Genomic DNA, 19,700 nt, shown 5'->3' with positions numbered 1-19,700 from the left:
CTTATCCCTGTATGACCAGTGATCCCAGCATGGTGGGATTTAATCATTCCCACTTTTATGAAAAAGATTTGGTCATCCTACGGAAATTTTCCAACATTTAGAGTTCCTCCTCCTAGAGCAGAAACCACCTACTGTGTAGACACTCCATCAAGGTTTTATGAATACTCAGAAGGAACAACCTACAATCACAGCTAACCAAGTTTCATATTAATTATCTCTTGGTTTGCATATGTTAGGTCCCTAAGATGACCTCAAAACAGGTCATTTTGAAGGACCATTTTGGAAGTCATAGAATTGAAATGAGCATAAAAGTATAACTATATCTAAAACTAAAGTACCGTGAAGAGGTAAATGTACATATGTGATTTGTCATTTCGACTGACTTCCTCTCGCCTGTTTCTCGCAGTGTCACCCAGCTCTTGATGGACAACGTGGAAAATGTTGGTGTGTTGATCGGAGAACTGGGGTCGCGCTACCTGTGCCCTATGATTCTAATCATGATCCAGACTGCCAATTGACCTCAGAGCTCATCAGAAAATAGGGCCCAGAGAAGCTTCTCCACTTGAAATCCACCTCCCACATTATTCTAATAAAGGAGATCTAGTACTAAGTGGGGCACGTGGATTTTTTTATTTTTATTTTTTAATCTAAAGAGACTACATCACTCATTCTTTGCCTGAGGAACCTACAATCTTTTGAGGAACACAGTTTTGAGTTGAAGCTAATTCTGGCAGGAAAGTTGACAATGTGGGTGGGTGTTTGGGTGGTTGGGGGGCTGAAAAAATACCATATAAAGTTTTTTTTATTTAATAATCATAAGAAAGGAGGAAACTTAGGAGTCATGTATGTGGGATAGAGTTTAGTGCATTAAAAAAATTCAGCTCAAGCAACATAGAGGGGCTTTAACAAGTTATTTAGGAGCTTTTAATGAGAAATATAAAGTTGTGTAGAAGACTTATGTTAATTTAGAATCTGCAGAAAGTGAAAAATACATAACTCATGATTTATTGCGTAAAACATTTAAATCCCAAATCATGGGACATTTGAAGACCTACCCCTGCTCTGCCAAGGAGGTCCCCAAACCAGCATAGAAACTCCCCTTTATACAAATTTAAATAGACCACACCCATATTCAGACCAGTTTGCAAGAGAGTCCTTCAAAAAAATGGGACTGTTGGTTTGCAATGTCATAGAGACAGGTCATGCCAGTCCCATGACACCCTTGAGGATAACACTATTCCTCTAAGTGGGGATCCGTAATAATTCTGCCTCTGTACAAAATTAGCACCACTGCAGAGGGTATAGTCCGTCTTAAGTATCGATACCATTATATAAATAAATGATGGCCCAGGTTACACTTATTAATTGCATACCATATTATAATTGGGTTCTTAACTGTGTTCTTTTAAACAGAAATGTTTTAAATATATGGACATATTTGTTATAATTACCTGGAAACCATCAGCAGGTAGGATAGCTGTCGTTAATAAATCGTATTATTCGAATAAAGTGTGAGTACCATTGACAATATAGCCAGTGTTAATCCAAGATGGAACTTCACTCCACTGTACCTTCACATGCCTCAGCCCTATCCCCCTTATTTTGCCCCATTTACTCAGTGGTAAATCTAGAATAGATTACTTAAAAATAGAAATGTGGAGTAGGTATGTAAAAAAAATTAGAATTCCCATCCATACATGCAATACACTGACACTGCGGTCTGTATTGGGATTTAGGCTACATGGGCCCTTGCTAGTATTGCATTCATGCTAGTATGATTGACTATGGTCACTTGTGCTTACAAGGGACTTAAAAGAAAATTCCCTTTTTTCAACAAATTTCACCGTTAAAATCTACACAAAAAGGTGAAAAACTTTGTAAATACTTTCCTTTACTTATCTTGTACCGAGTTTGAGTTATAATTCGCTAACTATAGCATTCACAACCAAATTGAGAGCGAAAATTCTGGCTCCATTTTGGAATGTGGATGTGATTTATCTGCACTATAGTCATGTGACTTACAGCTGTACCTTTCACTTAAGCTCCCACAATGCACTACTCGTTACACTCTATGGCTGATCCATGACTTCAAGACTGTATCACTGACCATGATGTTTGCCTGTAGCTGCCACTAGGGGAAGAAGAGAAACTTTTAATGACTGTTAAATAGATCAGTCTTCAATAAGCACCTTAGCTCCCTCTAGTGGTGGCTGTAGGCAGTCAGATTCTTTCATTTAAAAGGACCTGTCATCTCTCCTGACATGTCTGTTTTAGTAACTACTTGTATTGCCCATGAAATAACAATTCTGGAACATATTTTCTTAGAAGTCTATGTTGTGCCGTTCCTCTGTTACTCTTTCTAGAAATTTATGAATGAATTGACAACTGGGTGTTACCATTCCTCTTGTAATAGGGGCATATCCCTACACAGTCTCACTATGGCAGCACCAATTGGACATTATTATTCTGTGTAGGTACACCCCCCCCCCCCAACTGGTGACACCCAGTTGTCAATTTATGCATACATTTCTAGGAGGAATAACAGAGGAAGCGCACAGAGTAGATTTCTACATGTCAGAAGAAGTGACAGGTCCTCTTTAACTCTATGACTGTCGATAGGGAAGCAAAATTTGGAGCTCCGTAACAGAAACATGGAGCATGTTTAGCCAAAAGAGTGATCAACTTCACAATTGTGCCCCTCTTATTAAAATGCACTTATCTACTACCCTGATGTAGTATATATAACACATATCATATGCTTAGTGGGGAGGGAGGGGTGTTCTTATACGCAGCAAATAAAAAGAGCAATGCAAATAAACTGCCTGGAATAGACTTGCGTAGTGTAATAATAGGATATTTTTTATAATGTTTGATTTCTGTGCTTACCAATAACAGCTATGGATCTGTAGATTAGACAGGAGGAGTTGTTCGGTGCTTATTTAGGTAGTAGTGACTCTGTAGGACCGATTAGTGATTCGACAATTATTCCATCCACCCGCCATCAATATACAATGAGTAAATGGATTCTATGAGTTTGCGATTTTTTGCTGGCTCATCAATTCAACTAGGCATTGTATAGTAGCGGCTGGTGGATCATTTACCGATTCTCGGATCGATCCATCGTTCACTACTCTCTACTGCTTATATAGGGAATGACTTTAATGCTAACTTAAAGTGAATGTTCACCTTTTACCCACAACATTTTTGAGGTCCAAAATCTTGTGGTAATTTTTTACTTTATGTATCTTTATAATGGTCAGAGCATCATTTTTCTAATTATGAGCTCCAAATCCCCTGCATAGAAATGGAGTTAAATTACAACATTGTATTCTACCTGCAGCAAACTAGGGTGAGCTTACTGTATACTGTTGTACATTGAATTTAATAATAACACATTATGCAGTAAGTTCTCTATAGTGGTGGTTACAGGTAGCCAGGTGTTTAACGCTATGTCTGTGAAGGGTATTTGGAGCTCTGGAGTGTGTTCAAAGTTGGACATTCACTTTAAAAAGCATCTGTCACCTATCCTAACACGTCTGTTTTAGTAAACACTTGTAATCCTCATTAAATAATTCTAAAACATATTTTTTGAGAATTATACATTGTACCATTCCTCTATTACTCCTCCTAGAAATGTACAACTGGGTGTTACTATTACCCTTTTGTCTAAGCAGTGTGTCCCTACACACTCTTACCATGTCATCACTGATTGGACAGTGTCAGTCTTTATAGGGACACACCCAAAATTGATAAAACTTAATTGTCAATTTATTCATACATTTCTAGGAGGAATATCAGAGGAATACCACAATGCAGAGTTCTAGGAAAATATGCTCCAGAATTGTTATTTCATGGGGAATATGGGTATTTACGAAAACAGACATGTCAGGAGAGGTGACATTTGCTCCTTAGGTATTTTAGGGGTTTTGGTTCATTGCTATGTTTGGTTTTGTCAGATTAAGCTTTTTTTTGGGCTTTCGTTCTGAAATGACAATGTTATTTCTGTGAAAATCTCCTGATCACATGACCAATCAAGGTTTAAGTCTTCATTGTATACAGAATAATGCACCTGCTTGATTAACGTATAACAAAACTGTCTTATCAACCAATCAAAGTTGGAGACATTTACAGGAGGAGGGAAGCGTCACGACAAGGGTTAATGTCGGCCTTTAAAATGTTGTAGCATTTTTTACATATATATTTTGTGTGAAATCCAATGTGAAAACAATAAAAACACTGATGTTTCCATAACGGTCTCTTTAATGGACATCTAAACATCACAAAGTACTACAGTAAAATATCTTGCTATGAAATCCCCTGTTGGATCCCTCCTTGGCCCCCTGAAAAGAAAAGTACTAGAGTACATCTTACCTCTCCTTGGTGGTGGACTGAAGATGTGCACCTCCAGTTTTTTGGGTCTGGTTGATTTTCAGGACCTACAGTGGCCTGTCCATTTGCAGAATTTTTTGACTGATTTCTATATGGAGGCTCATATAATGTTCATATATGTGGGGTGTATTTATTCAGTGTGGGCCAGAACACCCACATGTTTTATATTCCTACACTTATATTCCAGTCAAATATTTTGGATGAAGAAAAATATGGAGTTCAGATCATAAATGTGTATATATATATACAGAGTGATATATAATATATATATATATCACTCTGCCACCACTTCTGTCACTCTCATCATCCTCAAAAAATCCTATAAGTATGCAGCAGTATAGGGAAAATACTGTGATGGTCATCACTGAAAGAGCCGTAAGCACCGGGCAAACTTGGGCAGATGCCAAGGCCCAATGGGCATCTGGGTCAACATGCTTTCCACTTGTAAAGTTCAAGGTGGGGTGATTGTGTGGCGGTTGGTTACGCCTATTACCCTGCTTACTTTCTACATATCTTGTATATGGTACAGCATTCTTGTTACTGTGGAAGTTATGTTTTTCTAGTTGACCCTGTTTTGTAATGGTGATTAGCCCTCTGACATGCTGTACAAATGTTTTTTTTAAATGTTTTGTTTGTTAAAACCATAAAAAAAAACTTTAAAAATAAATAAATTTGAAGCTGCGGTCGACACATGGTCACACATGGAGCCAGTGCTGACCAATGAAGAAAAACTAAGATGGATCTTGACTGGTCCATGTGTCAATGTTTGCTATGAATTTAGAGCCCCAGAGAATTCAACTAATATCCTGACTTTAGGGTAATTGCTGCTCCAATCATTTAAAGGGAAATTCGAATGACCGTTTCAAAACAAATTTGTCCATGTGCATTAATACATTTGGGCCGGTGGTGAAACCTTTCATGTGCTGAAGAAGTCTCTCAAGCATCAAGTCAATTTTATCTCTGAAACGTAGAAACTTTCAACAATTTGACCCATCATTTTGCACCTTTTCTATGGGCAACGTCTTGGATTTTTTAAGTCCTACAAATACCAGTCTGTGACGAAAGGCTTGGCAAAGAGTATTTAAACTAGAAGAACATGGTCCTGGTGGAGATCATATGCATGTGGTTGGGTCAAATATTAATTCTTAAATGTGAACTCCACTTTTCCACTCTTTAAGTGCCAATGCTGGAGCATTAAACCATTATTCATTGTCTACCTTCATTTTGTAGACCGGCAGAAGATAAATTCTGATTGGTTCCTAAAAACTGGGGTCTGTAAAAAGCCAGAAAGCTCAACACACAGACATGGATAGTTTAGGTAGCCTGTTTCCACTTATTTGGTTGATCGAGATTCATCAGGATTCTGAATTCTAGGAAAAATAAACATTAGAAGTAAAATACTGGCAGGAGAGCAGCTGGCAGCATTGGAGGAAACCAGGACGAATGGGCATCTTTCCCTGTAACTTCTGTGGAACTAGGTAGACCGAATGTATTCACTCACATTGGTTCTTGTTCACAGTGGCGCAATCATATTTTGTTACTCAGGTACACGGGGGAATTTAATGGGAACCCAAATAACCTGAAGATGTTTTGGAAATAGGGGAAATAGGATTTTGGAGGAAACCCAAGCAAACATAAAAAAACCATAAAATATCCTTTCCGATGTTGCCTTGGTTGTATTCAAGTCCATGTTCTTAAAGTGGCCATACACATTAGACAAAAGTTAGCTAAACCCGCCCATTTCTTTGGCATCGGCCGACAACCTAATATGTATGAGGACCTTCTAACTGTCCCCTGATGGAAAATGTTTGGAAAAAGATAGATCGGACATGTTGGATTTTAACATTTCCAATCCTTTACTCATGCAGGAGGTAAACCACTTCCAGGGGTTTCTGGCAGCGGCTTAAGTTGGCCATACACATGAGATCGTTGGGCACCTTGAAATCCAACATGCTTGATCCTTCTTTCCTCCAACAGTTGTCATAGATGTTCAATTGGTAAGACTAATGTTCCCATAGACATTAACCGAAAAAATGGACACTGGTACACTGATGTGTTTTGGTACATTTGTATGCACACTTATGTGGCTGGCAGAATTTTATGGCCACTTATAGCTGGTAGATGGGCATTAGTAGTCTGGTATAATTATATGGATATTAGTATGGCTGGTTAAATTATATGGGCACTAGTATGGCTGGTGGAATTATATGGATAGTATGAAGGCTGGTAAAATTACGTGGGTGAGGGGGGTGGGGTCATTTTGCCCCAGTCTTTCCCAATTTGCACTGTCTAGATTTTACCACACAGCCGTCTCAGCAGAGCATTCTGCAGAAGGATTGGATTTCTATCCACTTGATGTAATGTCCTTCCCTTGTGAGTTTGCATGTGAAGGACGAGTGCTACGGCTTGAGTCCAGTCAGACTGTTTCTCTTCCCGCTCCGTGTCATGTTTTACATGTTAATGAAGTTACAAGCTGAGCCTGTTGGCATTTAAAACATTTTAAAAAATAAACATTGACATATTTGTTTCCTTGATCTGGAGCTGTCTGTTGTACTGCAGAGTGGAAACTGCATTCTCCGGCACCTGGAATTTCATCTTAAAACATTAGGCTAGGAGAATTTTTCCATGACTTATAGTGTCCACCCCCCCCCCCCACAAGTAACATTTATCACCTATCCACAGTACAGGTGATAAACGTCTCATCGCTGGGGGTCTTACCGCTGAGACCTCCACCGATCACTAGAACGGTGGTCCCGAGCCCCCTGTTATTCCTCACTGCCTGTCCGTAGCGAGAAAAACTTTCAACAAACCAGGAGCACATGCCACCATTTTGCTGCTGTAGAGAGTGCAATTCCTGTACATAGCTGGCTGTGCTTCTAATTCTGACATGGATCCGAAAGCACACTGCTTCTGGCTGTGATGCTCTCTTAGCTGTGTACACAGAAGATTAGAGTGTGGAGAGGGGCAAAGCATCTAGGCAATCGGGAAGGGCAGATCACACAAGCTGCACTGCATAAGAGTTTAGATAGGGAGGAGAGCACACATGGCAGTCTGCAGGGGGAGGAGGGTGAGATCACACAGGCTTTCAGTGTAGAGTGAAAAGAAGGAACCCAGGTCAGAAGGTCAGACATACACAAAGATTTATTTAGATTTTATATTAACATACAGTGTTTTGAAATATTGTAATTGTTTTATTTAAATATTAGAGTAGGAATAATTTTTTATGGCATTCTACACTGCAAAAAAGTTGCCCTCCCATCTTCCCTGCAACTATATATTTGTCAACTAGTTAGGGAACATGTTAAAAATTGAAATCTCACCCATGGTTGTAGCCAATTGCAACTTTTACAAATGGTCTCCAGCAAGTGATCTTCAAGTGGTGTTGCCCCCTGCTGAACACCATTAACCCTCTGACTGCGCCTTTATATTGTATTAGGTCCTGGTGCACATACCAGGGCGACCCAGGATAGATCTATTTCCAATTTAAAATTAAACTCCACTGCTTTTCTACATTTTAGTCCTCGGTAAAATAATTTTAAATAGTCCTTGATCCCAACTCACTATCATCACTACCTGTTGTAGGGTTTTCTACGAGGTAGACTGCTGTGGGACCAAGCTAAAGGGTAAGCATAGCGACTTCAACTGAGTGGTGCCCTAAAGGTTGTGAGACGCAAGTCGAATGATGTAAGCTTAAGGTGATCTGAGTTTTACATCTTCTCAAATTTTTGAGTTATACTTTAACAAAACACAATTTAAAGAGTAACCAAACTTTTAAAAAACTCTTGACATGTCATATTGATATGTCAGAAGTTTTGTTCGGTGGGGGTCACTGAGACCCCCACCGATCGCTAAAACGAAACAGCAGAAGCACTCGGTGAGAGCTGTGCTGCTTCATTTCTGATCGGCTTTCCTCGGAGCGGGCTCAATAGAAAGCCTATGAGTACATATACTGCTCACTCGGCTTTCCGAGGAAAGCCAATCAGAAACGAAGTGGCAGAGCGCTCAACCGAGCGCTTCTTCGGCTTTGTTTTAGTGATCGGTCAGGGTTTCAGTGGATGGGACTGTCAGAGGGGTAATGCAAATACAAAATCTGTAACTATCATCCCTCATTTATAGTTGTAGTTGCGGGTGCAACCACAACCTCTGCAATTATACCAGTAAAGTAATATGGTGCATTCTATACTAGTATTCTACACTGGCAAGCCGCTGAGTCGTATGACAGTAAACGTGCCCCATTGTGTTGCTAAATTGATGGTTCTATTGGCTCTTGGTTACTAATCTATAGTAACATTGAAAAATATTATATGCAAAAAGAATCCACGGTTCTTAGTTACTTTTTAAAGGTTCTCTGGTATCTCACATTAAACAGCAGGATAGGAAAGTAAGAGGTTGAATTGGATTCAGCTGCTTCGCTGTATGTAACAAATACATTGACTAATCTATGAACAGCTGAGCATTGAGAATAATGAGAACATAAACAATTCTAACAGACGAACCCAGAGGAAATGTTTTTCCTAAACAAAATATAGCAGAAAACGAATATACATTAAGAAGATTTGTTTAGGAAATTATATACGGTATTCCCGGCCAACGTTTCCACCGGCAGCCAAAGAATACAGGATTGAAATGGAACGTTGTTGTCCTTCTAGGCAAGGATACATTCAGATTCCAGAAAAGATGCGGTGTCATAATTCCATCTCTCAGACTGCTGGCTGTATTATTAGACCTAATGTACTAACATGAAGTCCGTCTGCCAACCAAGAATAGATGTATTTTGGAGCAAGAAAGCAATGGACACGAGCCACACCGGCCTAAAGTCAAAAACATTTGTTCAGTCTGATGAAATCACAATAGTGTCCATCATCCTCTAGGAATCTCACCAGGGACAAGATTAGAAAGACTGGTTTGACTATCAAACTTTTTTAGGGTCTGCATAAGTTTCCAAACACGAAAGACATAAAAGCAGTCACTAGTGCCTGGACAATATATATAGTCATTTAATTTTAATGGCTGCTCCAATTTTTAGTCCAACATATATGACTCTCATGGACATGCATATTTATCCCACAATTCTATGGAGCCCCATAGCTCAACGATGGCCTAGAAATGTTCCTGCAGGGGACAGAGAACCTGTCACCATTGCCACTACTAAATGTATGTTAGCAAGAAGTAAGAGACAAATAGAAGGGAGTACGACTGCATGATCAGACTACACAGGGTTTGTTTGTAGTCTGTAACCATGGAAACACATAGTTCTGCATAGGATCTGTAGACACAAAATAGTAGGAAATAAATACTTTTTGCATATTTGCTTCATTTTTTTATTTTGGATGCATTGGAGCAATAAAATAATGGTATTCTAGACAATGCTGGGGGTCATATAGTGTCATTTTATAAATTGTTTGTAAGGGGCTTCATCTTTTCTTCTAGCAATGCAAATTATACTTGCATGCATCACACTATTTACTCAATCATGTGATTAGTAAGATATTTGTCATGTGATTGACGAAAAAGATGCATGAATGGACTCCTCTTTGCTGTGGACTCTATTCCCATTTGAGATCTTCCCTATAGAGCAATTTATAAAATCAAAAGTGGTGATGTAGCTTCTTCAGCAGCAGGTTGAGTTTTACCAATTCAACGTGGCTTCTTTACTTGTTACGATGCCAGGCGAGGAGCTATCACAATGTGCCGATATTCATAATAGCAGCCCCTCTACTATTCCAATTAAGAGAATACAAGAGTTATAACTGGTGCCCAGAGTTGTCGCTCAAAGTTCATGGGCCCCCATGCAAAATATATAAAAGGGCCCTTCCACCCACCATGTGCCATTTACAGTACTGGTGTCTAGTACTGGTACTTATGTGGCAGACTGGCCATTAGACCCCTTTAGACACCAGGTCCAATGTGCCACTACTACCTCTGCTCCCCCTATAGTTACACCCCGGCTGGCACCTCAATTCTGTTAAATGCACTGGGTAGAGTTACCACAAGAAATGTATTTTATGTTTTACACAAATTGCTCTTACTTATAGAGATCAATTTGGCTAGTAAATATATATTAGAGAATTTCTGTAAAGTCCTTAAAGGGGCTATGTGGGGAACAAAAATGTATAAGCAGTGTAATCACTGCAGTATGTGTGTATACTCGCTAATATACATTCCGGTCCCCCATTGCGCTGATTCTGAGATTTTCATCGATTTTTATAGCGCTCTCAGGAGACAGGAAGTCTAGTTGCACAGCCTTCTTTGATGACGATACGACTCTTCGTCATGTGACCGACCCCACTGTACTTTATATACTCGCTGTACTACTGTTACTGCTTGTACATAGAGTACAGCGGGGCCGGTCACATGACGAAGAGTCTTTTCGTTATCAAAGAAGACTGCAATTAGACCTCCAGTCCCTCGGCAGCGCTATAAAAATCTATGAAAATCTCAGAATCAGCGTGACAGGGGACCAGAATGTATATTAGCGAGTGTACACACATACTGCGATGAGTACACCTCTAATAATTTTTGGTTCCCACATATCCCCTTTAATATATAACTGACAGTTCTCATCAATAAGGCCTTTGGTTTATAAATAATGGAGGATTAGTTCTCATGCATGCAGCCATATTGTGGATCGTTGTTGTACTGATGTGTAATACGTCATCCATAGAAATCTATACTGTACCATTGCTGCAAGTGGAGAATATGGTGTCACACAGAGGCCTATAACACATTTTGCAGCTGGGCCTAGGACGCCCGGGCCTATAGGTTTCACCTGAAATTGAGAATGTAATTATTTTAGTAGAATTATTGCAGACAGTGCACCCAGACAGATATATTAATATTAGAACAACTGGTATCCAAGTCCATTTACTGTCTTTTCTAACAAAGTTGAAATGTAACTAATATTGACACGCACTGCGAGTGGTGACCGGGGTGGTGGTGAGTTCTGTATCACTGGTAATAAGCAGTTGTAACAATTGTAGTAATTGTGGAAATATCATGATGAACTACAATGGCAAATAAATGTTGCCATATAATGTAAAACAAAATGAGATTTGGTAATTTAAAGGAATTATCCATTTTTATGCAATCTTAATATAATTAAGGACATGTTCACACTTCCACTTTTTAAGACTGTTCCCAGTCCGATTTTTTAAAGAAAATTTAAATAATAAAAAACAGATAGAGAAACATGTACAGTCAGTATACAGCCAGTGCATTTCCATTGGTTTCCAAACCTAGTGTCCGCATCAGTCATCAGCTAATCCATTTGATCCAATTTTGGGCCGATGATCTGATTCCGTTTCAGCTCAAGGGAATTGATAACAATCGATAGTGACCTGTTTTCCATCAGCATCTGAGAACTTTCTAGACTCCAAACCAAGGATCTGAAGTTCTGGGTAATTTGGGAGAAATGTGGACATGGCCTTAAGGCCCTTTTACACGGGCCAATTATTGAGCAAACGAGCGTTCACAGAACACCCATTCCCCATTATTGCCCGGTGTAAACAGGGCAACCATCAGCCGATGAACGAGCAAACGCTTGTTCTTCGTCTGATTATATCGTTTTAAAAGCCGAAAATATTATCGTTGTCGGCAGCACATCTCCCTGTGTAAGTATATAAATGTATGGGCACGAGCGATCGTAGTAACAAGCTCGTCCCCATCCATAGCTCCTTGTAAAAGGAGCAAACGAGCGTCGATCAACGAGCAACAAGCTGTGTCGTTGATTGGCTCTCGTTTACATGGCCCCCTTTGGGCCGTGTAAGACCACCTTTAGCCCTGTTAACCCCTATATTTCAGTTTGACTCTGAGATCTGGCTTGTTTCTAGCTGTTATCAACACAACTCCTTACAGATCATTTAAAGACATGAAAAGGCTGATGCCAATCCTGGAATAATCATAGCAATACTTCACAGCTCTTATTGAAATCATATTCTAGTTGGGAGAGGTTTCCATCTATCAAGTCATGAACAGACTATTTACTGACCTTTTTGACTCAGAACCTTTCTTCTGATACTAAGTATCACAAACCAAAATAGTACATTGTGTAATGCCGGCGCTCTGCTCTTGTCGGTGTACTACCTCTCCAGCAGGCACAGCTGCCAGGTTACCTTTGGTACATGCTGTCTGGTTCCTGGATCTCCACACTGCCGTGCATGTGTACTTCCTTCTGCTGCTGATGTTGCGGGGTTTGCCCAGAGGGCGTGCGTGCCCTCACTTCCTGCACCTTATAGGGCCAGCACGGGCACCCAAATCCTTCCCCAGCCTATCCCTGTCAATAGCCAGGTATATTAGTCTGCTTCACTGGACACACCCTGACTGAGCAACATTGGAAGAACCTAGTTTGTATCCTGTAAATATTCCTATGTGCACCTGATACCAGTCCGCTATTGCTATCTCTTATCAGACTGTATCCAGCTCTCTAATCAGACTGTATCCAGCTCTCTTATCAGCCTGTATCCAGCTCTCTTATCAGCCTGTATCTAGCTACCTGCTACTGCCTATGTCCTGTTATCAGCTGCTAGCCGCTACTCTCATCGGTGGAGTAGCCCAGTGGGTCCACAATCTGCTGGTCGTAACACACTGCCTTAAATTTTGGCAATGTTTTTCCTAGTCTACTGTCAATTCAGTGGTGGACAGGTTAAATGGTTATTCACATCACACAGCGCTGCTGCCCCTTCAATCTCAGGATCGGTGCTGGCAGTTGGACCTCCACTGATCACATAGTGATTGCATATACTAGCGATATCCCATCACTATGTGTGATGGGAAAAACCCTTTATGTGTACCTCAAATGGTGGACATATATCCTATGCTTCAGTGGTGGACAATCTCTTCTGAAACGTTGAATCAGAACTGTAAAAGAGCCCTGCATTTAATGGTGGACATATATCCTATAGTCTTGGGGTGCATTTAATGATATCAACCAGTCTTAGAGTTCATGTTGTGTTCGGTATGTATTTCCTAGTCTTGGTATGCATTAAGTGGTGGACACGTATTACCAAAGTCTAGATTTACATTCAATGGTCTCATATGCGTGTGGACATTCCCTAGTCTAGGTGTGAGTTTTTAGTAAAAAAAACTAACACCTACTTTAAGTTAAAGGAACACTTCGGCCAAAACAAAACTTTCCATGTGTACCATTATGGTATTCCATGTGCCAGTCTCTCACCTGTTATTTTTCTTGCTGCTTCTATCAGACTATGATGTTGCTTAGCAGCAGTGTGAATCCGGCTCGGTGACATGCTTTCTCTACTTGATTCTATGGAGATCTATGTGTCGCCCATCACAGGCTTCAGCAGTTCCTGTACCACACTAGTTTTGCACAGATGAGACAGAAACTTCTATCATCGGCTACCACTGATACTTAGACCGGTTCCCGTCACACAGGTATAATATAGAAGAATATAGTGCAGCCGGCCTGTCTGTATACTTATGGTTTCTCAGCTTAGTTCGGAGAATATAGAGAGAATCACAGTGTCCACCAGCATGCAGAAATGGTATGGTCTTTAGCTGGTCATGTGATGCTGTGCTGAAGCATCTTGGGGTTGATAGCAAAGCAGAGAGGAAGAGAAAGCTGGGGAAATCCAAGAATCAAGATGGAGGCTTTTTTAAAGCACAGACAAGGCAGCAGTTCAAAAAGTAAGTACATTATACATAAAAGAAGTGTAGAGTGTGGTATACAGTCAGGTGGGCGTTCAGACATGGAAAGTCGTGTTTCCACTGCAGCTCTTCTTTAACATTAAGTGGTAGAGGTAAACCTCTTAGCCTAGGTGGTGGAAATGTAAACCTTAGACTTGGTCTATCCAATTGGACCCAGCCCTAGATAGATGTCTTATTATGGACCTGGACTTTTAGTATAGAATATAGAGGGATCTGGGCAAACAACTTTGAATTCTCTATTATTCCAGCAGTCACAGAAATTTAGTTCGATCCACACATATCATGAGATTTACATTACTACGTACATTTTAGTGGAGAATGCAGGGGAACGATACCAACACTAATAGAATAGTCAAGCCAAAAGATTTTTTTTATGTGAGGTTTGGGTTCCAGCAAACACTAACACTAACATTAAGAAACACTAACACGGCCGGGCTTTACATGCTAAACACTTCTGAACACTTCATGTATAGTAATCATTGGCAACCACCAAATAACATGCAGCCAATGGTAATGATGTCGCTGGAATAAAATAATTTAATATGTAAACCGACAGAGGTAGCAAAATATCAGTGACGACAGTCAGAAAATAATCAGCAATTGACTATACATAGACGTGGTCAGGACACTACATCTGTCATCTCAATGCATCTGATCATCTTCAGCCTAGGTGTATGTGGGCCCCCTGTCTACCCAACCTACGCTTGACAAGTATAGATTATGTCTACACAGATTACCCAGGTTTGCCTGGCGCGGATGCCATCCCTGCATTTGCTAGTAAGAATGTACAGGAAGAAAAGGAAGAAACTGACCATAAAATATGGTCAATGACTGGTTAACTCCATTTCCTTAAGGGGTAACTAAACGTTGAACAAACTTCTGACATGTCACAGTGACATGTCAGAAGTTTTTATTGGTGGGGGTCCGAGCACTGAGACCCCCACCAACCACTAAAACGAAGCAGCAGCAGAAGCGCTCTTGTGTGCGCTTAGCCGCTTCATTTCTGTTCGGCTTTTTCCAGAAATCAGTGTAGCGGTGTACGGACTCAATAGAAAGTCTATGAGTCCGTGCACTGCTACATCAGCTTTCCGGAAAAAGCCAAACAGGCGCTTCTGTTGCTTCGTTTTAGTGATTGGGGGGGGGGGTCTCAGGGCTCGGACCCCCACCAATAAAAACTTCTGACATGTCGCTGTGACATATCAGAAGTTTGTTGAACGTTTAGTTACCCTTGAAGCATTCAGGGAGTCTGCCCAAAAAGGTGTCAATGATGCATGCAACTTAGAGTACTTGCTGGAATTAAACAGTGTTTCAACATGTCTTACCTTTATATTTATCTAATAAATATTCAATGTTCTTTAAAGATGTTCTCCACCTAAATATTTTTCTCAAAAAAATCTGGTTAATAATCGAGATAGTAAAAGGCTGCCAGTCTGCGTTTCCCATTTTAAATGGCATCACAATGCCAAGTCAGCACAATGCCAAGAGCTGAACATCTGACTCATTGAGACAGATTGGTTGCTATAGAAAAATTGTGGTCATTGTAACTAGCAACAAAAAGTTGAGTTGTAGAGCCCTATTCTTATATAGCATATTCTTAGCAACCAGTTTCAGATTCCTCATGTCCCTAGCTCAGTACAAAACTGGCACTTACCTGAGGGCAGCTAAGGCTTGGCAGAACTACCCCCCTCCCCCACTCACTAATGATTTTGCAAAAAAAATAATTTAGGTGGCAAATCTGGTGCTTGAGGAACTTGGAAGAATGGGTGATGGACCATTTACTTGATGAAGTGCCCCTTCTTTTCATGTCAAGACCTGGGCTACACAAGTTTGTAGGGTTGCACCACACAAGTCACATCCAGTTGTATCATGTCACTTGACTAGAATTTTAGTTGTGCAACTTTTTGCCGTTTCTGTCCTACCAAAATTTTTTTTTTAATAGGAATTACATTTTGTACTTAATCTTGTGTACCTAAAATATTGGGTCACTGCCAACTATACCAATAAAAAGTTTTTATCTTCTACATGCTGTAAAGATCTACTAAAGTAAACGAAAACTAAATCTAACAAAGTTTAATTGTTTTTGGACACAAGTTCTTAGTTTCCAACCTGTCCCAATAATTTACAATAGAAATAATTAAAGTATGAAAGACAAGGTCACTCCACAGAGATGATCCTGTAGGAATGGTAATGTATATCACATGGCTTTTCTGTACAAGATATATCACACGTTCGATCTGTACATTTTGAAGCTTGTTTGAGAAGTATTTTTGCTGTTTTTGGACGGTTGCCCCACAGCTGCTCTGTTTCAGTTGTTCCTCTGGCTGACTATGAGTCTGATGAAAACCCCAGAACAGTATACCTTATGTGCTACAAGTCAAAGCAAACCAGGCCACTTGTAGATGCTGGATGTAGACATAGCCAGATTAATAATAGGGGTGATGGAATATTAGATCCAGGCCCTGCTCGAATTAAGGCCAACTAGACAAAGTGAAGAAGAAATATGCTGCATAGGAGAAAGGACGGATCTATCTTTTTTCATTAACCAATATGTTACTCATCAGCTAAACCACATTTTAGTTGCTTTTTAACTAACACATCTAATGAACCGTATAACTAGGACTGAGCAAAGTTGATGCAATATTCCAGTCTGGGTTTGTTATATACATAGTAAGTCTCAAACTTCAGTCATTTATAATAAGTAACAATTCCATACTATCCAAATATATGCGGTTGTGGGTTTCTGTAAGGCTCTGTTCACATACTGTATGTTTTCTGAGCCTCCGTTAAGGGTTCCATCAGAGTTCTAAAAGTTTTGACATCGCGAATAGCAAAGTATGCAGCGCTATCCTTGAGAGGGGGACCCAATTCAAATATCAAAATCGGCCCATCACTGTGTCTATTTTTGTCATTTTAGAGGAAGGGTCTGGTGTGCGTTCATCCCTTCATGCCCTTTTCATCAACCTTGGGCCAATTTCTCTCCCTCTGCTTGTTAAAAGTGCACCAGAGAGGGGACTCCGGCACAGGTTCTTGCCACTGAGAAGCAAAGGGGATGGGACCAACCAGGGCTGGTCCCCTTCTCCACTAGGGTCCCATAGGATCTGCATGCTCTGGCAGTATGGTTCATACTGTCTTGGGCAAGGTCACACATTGACTATAATATGGTTGGGTCAGAATTGGATCATAAGATGGAGAAATGGGTCAAGTTTCTCATTAGTCTCTTGCAAAGTCAGTGTCATGAATAGCGTTTCTCAAATGCTGATCCTGGCACGTTGATCCACAAAACAGCTGACCTTGGCTTTGCCTGTTAATTAATATAAAACCTAAAGGTCTGCACCGGCAGTCATGTGTAACTAGACATTTTCTTGTTTAGCAGAGAGGATGAATGGTCCATGTCAGACATGGCTTGGGTTCAAATTATGCCACATTCCACCATGTCTGAAGGATTCAGCAGTTTTGGAGATAGCAGCTATAAATGAACCAAGTGATCCGAGGATAGTGACGTATAGCTGCAATGAAAAAGTCTGTCCTACTTAACATCACAATGTTAGTTCATATATAGCTTACTTGTTGTTACTGTGGGATACTATACAATAGCTATGGTTGTTGGGGTATATGAAAAATGTAGGGAAATAATCGGAGAATGGGAAGAAATGTCATACAGGTCCAATGTATGAGTCTGGAACCATATGAGTGACTCAATAAGACAAAGCTCGGGGCTGAGCCGGCCGATATTGGCAAGGTGGTCAACAAATCTTGGGCAGAAGATAGTAAAATGCAAAGTTTCTTTTGATAAGAATGGGAGGGGTGGATTTTTTTTTTTCGTGCATGTTTATAGGGGAGTTGGTAGACATAACTGTTGGCTGAATGAGTGTTCAGCCAAGTGGTTGTTCCATCAGGAATATTAGGATATATGGACATTATAGGGGTGGGGGAAGTGTGCAGCTGATTGACGGAAGTGCGAGTAGCCAGACCTGCGGCGTTCAGCTTATTTTAGAAATGGGTTTGTCTTTATGAGACAACCCCTTTAAATATATATATGATCACTAAAAGAAAATATAAAATACAGGATGATTGTCAATAGAAATGTAATAAGCAGTCAATAATCAGTTCAGAATCATTTGGATCCCCAATAAAGGCAGATACTTCCCCAGTCTTTATATATATGAATTTATTATCCTTACAATATATACAATCGTTCACACAAATAAGATTATTTTGTAATTAAACATTTAAAATATATTTCACAAACTACAAAAATATAAATAATATATATATCCTGTAAATAACGTCCAACATGGACAAAGTGCATTTAGGCAAATAGTTTAGAAAATAATAATGATATGCAAGTCTCTTAAAGGAGTCGTTTAGTTTAGAAAACATATTCTCATACTAAGGATCTCGCTGAGATCATTAGGGAAGAAGGGACCCCGTAATCCATAGTTATTGTAGGGGAAAGTTCCGTGTAAATGCTAAGCTTTGCACTTTGTGCTGTTGGTTTCTATGGATGCCTGCACTGGATGTGTCTCTTGCCTAAGGCGGTCAAGAGTCGGGGGCCCCATCTACTAGCTCAGCATGGAGTCCTCTGTAGTTGAGTGTTGTATGTCAGAAGCAATAGTTCTGGGGAGAATAGCTCCGTATTATGGCCTGCGATGAAGCCCTATCACGACACAGAACTCCTTTAACCTTACAACAGATTTACATTTTAGCTTTGGTAGGAAACAACATTAAATACTGTAACTAGCCCTTTAAATAGGTCTTGCTATGAGAAGCTTGCACTCTACTTCTACAGTTCTACAGTACAGAAATAACACTGTTGTTACGTGTAAAGATACCTTGTAAGAAAACCATTAAGAATAAGAACAACGTCTTATCTATGGAAGTAATAAGAAAATTAGGAAATTAAGGAGAACTTTAGATTATTCCATGAGCAACACTAATGTGTGCCCCTTGACCACTACTGTGTGCCCATTGACCACTACTGTGTGCTCCTTGACCACTACTGTGTGCTCCTTGTCCACTACTGTGTGTTCTTTGTCCACTACTGTGTGCCCCTTGTCCACTACTGTGTGCCCCTTGTCCACTACTGTGTGCTCCTTGTCCACTACTGTGTGCCCCTTGTCCACTACTGTGTGCCCCTTGTCCACTACTGTGTGCTCCTTGTACACTACTGTGTGCTCCTTGTCCACTACTGTGTGCTCCTTGTCCACTACTCTGTGCTCCTTGTCCACTACTGTGTGCTCCTTGTCCACTACTGCGTGCTCCTTGTCCACTACTGCGTGCCCCTTGTCCACTACTGCGTGCCCCTTGTCCACTACTGCGTGCCCCTTGTCCACTACTGCGTGCTCCTTGTCCACTACTGTGTGCTCCTTGTCCACTACTGTGTGCTCCTTGTCCACTACTGTGTGCCCCTTGTCCACTACTGTGTGCTCCTTGTCCACTACTGTGTGCTCCTTGTCCACTACTGTGTGCCCCTTGTCCACTACTGTGTGCTCCTTGTCCACTACTGTGTGCTCCTTGTCCACTACTGTGTGCTCCTTGTCCACTACTGTGTGCCCCTTGTCCACTACTGTGTGCCCCTTGTCCACTACTGTGTGCTCCTTGTCCACTACTGTGTGCTCCTTGTCCACTACTGTGTGCTCCTTGTCCAC

At 40.5% G+C, this 19,700-nt stretch overlaps 1 protein-coding gene across 1 annotated transcript in view; it reads left to right on the top strand.

Moving 5' to 3' along the window:
• The window catches only part of IGFBP4 (insulin like growth factor binding protein 4), a 29,713-nt gene extending 25,462 nt beyond the window's left edge, over positions 1-4,251 (top strand). Inside the window, exon 4 of the mRNA XM_075847066.1 lies at positions 407-4,251. Coding sequence (XP_075703181.1) covers positions 407-541 — 135 coding nt within the window. The 3' untranslated portion in view covers positions 542-4,251. The remainder of the gene's footprint in view (positions 1-406) is intronic.
• The last annotated feature ends 15,449 nt before the right edge of the window (positions 4,252-19,700 follow it).

Source organism: Rhinoderma darwinii, chromosome 13, assembly GCF_050947455.1.
Source record: "Rhinoderma darwinii isolate aRhiDar2 chromosome 13, aRhiDar2.hap1, whole genome shotgun sequence".
NCBI classification, from domain to species: Eukaryota; Metazoa; Chordata; class Amphibia; order Anura; family Rhinodermatidae; genus Rhinoderma; species Rhinoderma darwinii.
Note: the sequence above shows the minus strand (reverse complement) of the source record. Positions and strands in the feature narration are given on the sequence as shown.